The 6589-nt window shown below is 42.3% G+C and overlaps 1 protein-coding gene across 1 annotated transcript in view; it reads right to left on the reverse strand.

The window, feature by feature from the left end:
* Positions 1–6173, reverse strand: part of MYO3B (myosin IIIB) — a 416196-nt gene extending 410023 nt beyond the window's left edge. The window contains exons 1-3 of the mRNA XM_061135386.1: positions 6118–6173; positions 5034–5217; positions 4174–4308 (exon numbers count right to left, since the gene is read on the reverse strand). Coding sequence (XP_060991369.1) covers positions 4174–4308; positions 5034–5217; positions 6118–6173 — 375 coding nt within the window. The remainder of the gene's footprint in view (positions 1–4173; positions 4309–5033; positions 5218–6117) is intronic.
* Positions 6174–6589: the final 416 nt, after the last annotated feature.

The raw sequence follows: 6589 nt of genomic DNA on the forward strand, positions 1-6589 counted from the left end.
TAAAGCAAAAGGCAAGGATTATCAAAATTACTCTTGAAGATGCCTTAGGGAGCACCATGTTAGACAATGTCCACCTCTCAGGAAGGCCAAGCAACATAGTTTTCCTCCACACCATTGGGAGACATTGTGTTCATTTTACTGATACTAAGTAAAGTCACTGTCTTGCCCCTAGAAGAATGAAAACAATGTCACTTGAAACTGTGGAGTTCCAGTCCGGGTGGGCTGGGAGGAAGATGCTCACACTACTAGAGGCAGGAGGGCCCCAAGACCCCACCTCCTGGTTCAGCCTCTCTCCAGGGCACATAGTAGATCTGGTGGGTAGGCAGAATCACTCCAACAGTTCAGCTTCTTAGGCCCTCTTGCTGAACAAAGATAGCACATGAATATAGGGTGCAACTCAGCTGCATTTCAAAGTTCTTGCCTTCTCCACTCCTACATGTTCTGTACTTTTCTTCTGACCCCGAGGCCCTCCAATGACTCTCATTCTAGAATCCAGCCAGAAACTTTCATTGAAGTCAGTGTTCTGTGCTCCAGGGCTTTCTAACCATCTCTGGCCAATCAAAACATGGTTCAGACCATCAGAGTTCCACTATGACCCTGACTTGTTAACATGATAACCTTGACTCATGCCACAATATCAATGGTTTAAGGTGTTAACTTGCAATGATAGTGGGGCTTAGACGGGACTTTTTCTAGGGCCTTACATAAATAAATGCAAAATCTGAACAGAGGTATCATTTCCCCCCACTTTGGCTTAGATACTAAACTTTCACATAGAGGGAGGAAAAACAGGTTAAAAATAATTCTTTCATTTGGTTTTAAAATATAAGGAATATTTTTTTAGTTTACATTGTCACTAGCACTCTAAATGCTCAACTATTTCTTTTAAGTTGAACATATTATTTGAGCAGAAATTATAGTATTTACCAGTGGAAAGTTTTATACCAAAGGGAAACAGAAAAAAATATATTTCATGTCTTAGCAAATACTAGGCATTTTGTCTGAATATGGAGCTTTTCTTAAAGGTCTAATTTCTAATTATATTTCATTTAGGTGAGAGTTAATAAAACTTGTAGATTTTCTGAATTTAACATTAACTAGGATAAAACTTATTCACAAATTATCCAAAAGATTATTATGTATGTTTGTCTCCATAACTTTCTCCTATAGTAGTTGTCTGTCACTGAAGAAAGCTTTGGTTTGCTTTCTGGTAACAATTAGTAATTAATTTCGGAAATGACATTTTTATTTGCTTTTGTTTTCAGAGTTGTGGTGATTTAGGAGGGTTATTAATAACATTTTTCTATCCTCAAGAATTTCTCTGTGGAATAGCTTCTCATGGTTCCTTTTATCATATTCAGCAAGTAAAGAGCAAAGGCAGTATAAATTTAATCTCAATATACAGGATGAAGGGAGCAATATTAAACAGATCATAATTTTATTGTACAAGTTTCCTGAAGCACTCATTAAAAAGCTATAGGCGGCACAACACGGTCAAGGTACTGTGTGGACTGTCATTATCTTCCAGCAGTGTGTTTGCGTGTGTATAATCAGGAACTGCTGCCATTTCAACCAGAGATCCAAAGTCTATTCCCTGGGCCTGACAGATAGCATCGTGGGCAGCAGCAACACAGAAGGGAGAAAAGCGAAGTGCAGTCCTTCTCTGGCTCTGCCGTATAACTGGTTATGGGACGGTAGGCATGCCACTCCTTCTCTGGGTCTCTATTCCTCAACTGAACATTAGGAGAGTGACCTGAAGGCCGAGGTCCCTGCTAGCTCTCGGAGTCCAGGAATCTGTGTCTATAAGCATACCGGAGGCACCGGACACAGCTAACCCAGGATCCTGGCATGGACGGCCCATCCCTAGACAGAAAAGACTGAGGCTATCTGGTTCCCCATGCCATCAGCTTTGGCGTGGGCCAACACAACCTGCAAAAGGTATAATATCCGCATACTGTATCGCTGAGGCATGAATAACTCAGTGCGCCAGGGCAACCTCATTATCTGTACTTAGTCACCCGGAAAAAGCAAGAGGCAATCTGCGGGGAAGTATCTGCACAAGGCTCAGTTCATAGTTCTGAGCTCCTTCTCATCTTTCAAGGCCAGGTGCGGCCCTTGCCGGCTGCCTTGGCTGTGCCTGAGGGGCTAACGTTCGGTCACTGCTCATGGGGAAGAGCACTTGTCCTCCTGGTGATGGCAGGTCTGAGCAGCCTACCCACCCACCTGGTCAAATGGAGGGAGGGACAGTCCCTTTTCAGGCTCTGGAAAACCCCTGGGAGGTCCAGTTTTCTATATCTGAAAACAGAGTCTTTTTAAGTCAGGGTAAAATAAAAAGAAACTAAGACTTCTTGGTCACTGTACTTATATTATTAAATGATAATCAGGTTTAAAACACTGAGGTCTTACAGAGTTTAAGAAGAATATAACCCTAGAGACCCTAGAAATTATTATTTCAGAGACCCTAGAAATATTACTTTCCATATTGCATGATAATAAGCATTTAAAAATTACCCCAGGTGGGATGCATGAGACAAGTGCTCGGGCCTGGTGCACTGGGAAGACCCAGAGGGATCGGGTGGAGAGGGAGGTAGGAGGGGGGATCGGGATGGGGAATACGTGTAACTCTATGGCTGATTCATATCAATGTATGACAAAACCCACTGAAATGTTGTGAAGTAATTAGCCTCCAACTAATAAAAAAAAAAAGAGAGAGAAAAAAAATTAATGTTAATAATATTCTAGAGCTTTGTATGCAGGATAAAATCTGTAATATCCCCAGGGAAGGAGTGGGGGATAATAAAATCCAAAAGATGATACTATGAGAACATGCTATGTGATGTAACCTGCCAACTAAACAGACAAAGATGATTTCTAAAAACCAAAATCCCTTACATCTTTATTCTGAAGAGCACAATTAATATGACAGAAATGTTCCTTGCAGATTATCCCATCTGAATATAACAAATGAATTTCTCATACATGGTTGCTCTGGCATCCAATATATATTGTCTCATGACCAGGCCCTCCCAGAGCCAGACGGGAGGTTTTCTACAAAAGACCCCAGACAGTAAATCCAGGACTGACCTCCCCTTTGTTGCTTCTCTCTTAAAACTTACACACATGTCCCCATGCTCATGGATCACACGTGTGACCTCAGGAACAGAGGCTGGTTCAGAGGGGTGGAGTCTAGGACAGATGAGGGTGGGCCTCGTGAGCATGAGGCAATACAACAGCCCTGTCCTAATATACTAATTTCACGTGCTGTCACTGCATTGTTGCCATGTTAGTCCCATGGAGGAATCGTATTTGTGGGGAATGGACTCTTTTGCACCCAGTTACACACATTCAATTCCATTAACAAGGTAGAAAGAAGGCAAGACTATAGTGGATACAGTGATGCTGTCTTCAGACTGTCTCTTCAAAGCATATGTTGCCAGGAATATCAGGTGCTCCCTGCTCCCAAGTCTCAGAGGCATCTCTCACCAGGAATTGTGCCTAGCTACAGAGAACTTCCTCCCCCAAGGCCACATGCCCACCCAGGGTGGCATGCACCCAGTGATTGGCTGATGCAAAGATAAAATACAGGATGACCCTACAAGAGCATCCCAGGTCTTCTCCCTGAGGATGGGCTGAGGCCTCTGTTACAACTACACTGATGTTTCCTGTCTCCCTTCTCCAATCCCAGCTTCTGTCCAGGTCTAGCCCCAAGAAGAGGAACTCTCCAATAATCTTCCATAAACAACTGTCAGAGTTTATTTTCAGGAAATCCAACCTGAGATGAGGATTAATGACCATGAATGGGCTGATTCAGATTTGGCGAGCAAGTAAACCTTGGGTTAACAGCTTTTGAAAATGAGCTGCAATCAGTTAGAACATGTTTTCTGTGAAATTTTCCTAGCCTGGAGTAGAAAACAACCTTTTCCAACTGTATTCTTGTATTCATTGTATTAGAAAAAAAGATTATTAAAACCTCAGAAGCAGAGAAACACGCACATTTTCAGCACACAGCCTACCTGTAAGAACGTAGAGAATATCATATCTGGTAAGGTACCTGTGATATGCAGGAGAGATCATTTCCCCCAAATATGCATCTTATATTATTTAGGCAATAACGTGTCTGCTCACCCCTGGTGCGCTGTCTAAATCAATGGTCACCCAACGGGAGCCTCTTACCTCCAGGACCAGCCACAGCTGTCCTCCCACACAGTGATCCGCTTTGTAAAACATCCCGTAAAACTTTACAACATTGGGATGATTCGGGAGAAACTGCAAAATGTTGTATTCTGCCTCAATCTCTTCATCCATATCCTATAGAGGGTAAAAAAATGAATGGTGGATTCATATAATGTGTGAGGTAGGGTACAGGACTGATACCATGATCAGGTAACTTGTTAATAAAGCATGTTTAGTCTGCATTTTTTATGTCATCATTACCATATCTTGAAAACACCTAACAATGAACATGTAGATACTAACTAAAGCCTTCTAATTGTTATATCAATAAAATGTCTTCATTATATATATTTAATAATAATATCATAAATATCTTTTTAAAATTTAAAAATGTCTGAATTTTCAAAGCAATTAAGGAGAAGTAGCACAAAGGGATCCAACCGGGATACAACACTTATAATCTCACTGTGCTTGTGGACAGCATTGTAAGCTGAGTGTCCAGTGCTCTGAATTATGGATGCCAGGCTAAGATGACTGAACACCACAAGTCTGGGCCACTTTGTAACTTACAGAGAGACCAGACTCTGTGTAAACCCAAAACATCACTCTTTACAAGAGAACAACTGTTGAAGAGCCCTGGGGACTAAAACCAAAACTAAAACTAAAACTAAAATGGACAAAAGAGAAAATCAAAGGAACTTTTGAATCCAAATGAAGTCCCTTCATTTAGATGGGTCAGGGAGTCATAACTCATTTTGGGATATCATGCCAGGTTTCACTATCTCTAGAAAATCACCCCCAGAATCAAGAAGGAAGTTGAAAACTCAGTGTGCATGAAACCCTATATTGCGGTTACTTACACTGATTGGATCTAGAATTTTTACTGCAGCCAGGCTCCCATCTTTCTTATTAGTCACCTTGTAGACCTTGCCATAGGTGCCTTTACCTATGGTCTCTATAATTTCCCAGGTATCTGTGGGATCTGGAAGCGATTCAAGTCCAAGCATCATGGCGTTGTAATGAAACAATCCATACAGATGTCTCCTGGTGGGAAGAAAAGCTTGTTATGAGCAACAGATCACAGGATTAGTGTCAGTGGGCTTTTGAAACAAGAATATTTTTATTTCTTAACCAGCAACCTTGTGGTACTGTCCTTGTTTTAACTGTCCCCTTGTACTTTAATTAGTTTTTTTTTTTAAGGGATTTGAAGCCTCTTTAAGAAATGGGGGTAGAAGATAGAGGGTGGGCAGCATGGCTCTGGAACATCTTTCAAAACACAATTCTAAAAGGAGAGATTATATCCACACAGAAGGAGGGAGTAAAAGGGCCAAAGAGGATGTCCAGTCATGACCAGACAATCCCATTCTAGGTTGCTAGTAGTGGCTGCTGATGCCAGGAAAAAAATCTGAAAGTCTCAGGTCTGAGATCTTTACAGCCAGATTATGTAACCTTGACCAGGTCTCTCTAATGGTCACTAGAAACTAGCATCCAGCCTCTATGTGCAAAGTCTGGGCTGTTAGGAAGGAGGATCTGGTGCCTGTACAAATCCCTATGTCCCTGTCCTTTCAGAAAGCTTATGTTAAATCTTCCAGGACTCCCTTGAGTCTCGAAAGGCTGGCTCAAGAGTTAATGATTAGGAAATGTGAAGATGTAGAAACAAAGAATAGCTATCTGGCCAAGAATCTGGTAACAACTTAGACTATAAATCTGCCACATAGCAGAAACACTAAACTCCCAGATCGCTGAAAGATATGGATAAAAGCCTGACACACATTTCTGAATTGCTTCTACAGGAAGAAGACCTCAACCAGATGAAAACTGCTGACCACAAGAACAGAGATTCTAGACTGGTTGAAACAAGAAAGCTGAGGGTGCTTGCAACTTCACCTTGATGCCAACCGATTCGAGATGCTTGTGCACAAGTTGATCACACACCTCCCTCACACTGCCTTTAAAACTCCTTCCCCAAAGCCATCAGGGAGTTCAGGTCTTTTGGGCATCGGCTGTCTGTTCTCCTTGCTTGATGCCCTGCAGAAAACATTGAACTTTCTTTCACCACACCCCAGCGTCAGTGGATTGGCTCTGGGGTGAGCGGGTAAGAGAACCTAAACTGGGTCTGGTGATAGCATCAGTCAGCGCACAGCATCCATCATCATCCAGGTCTTAGATTCTGCAAGGATTAGCCAAGCCCAGACCCCATCCACACAGCAACAGCCTACTGTGGGAATCACACTGAACGGCTAACCGGAAGCTGCAAGCTCACCCCACCTTAGCAGTATTCTATCTAATAAGGACTTGGCCCTGTAAAGTTCAAGTACTTTAAAGTACCAGCAGCAAGCTTGGCAGGCAAACAAAGTCACCCTAGACTGGTCCCATGAAAAAGCCCCTTCAAGTATAGTTACTCCAAGGCTGGAAA

The sequence above is a fragment of the Dama dama genome, chromosome 33 (genome assembly GCF_033118175.1).
Source record: "Dama dama isolate Ldn47 chromosome 33, ASM3311817v1, whole genome shotgun sequence".
Lineage (NCBI taxonomy): Eukaryota > Metazoa > Chordata > Mammalia > Artiodactyla > Cervidae > Dama > Dama dama.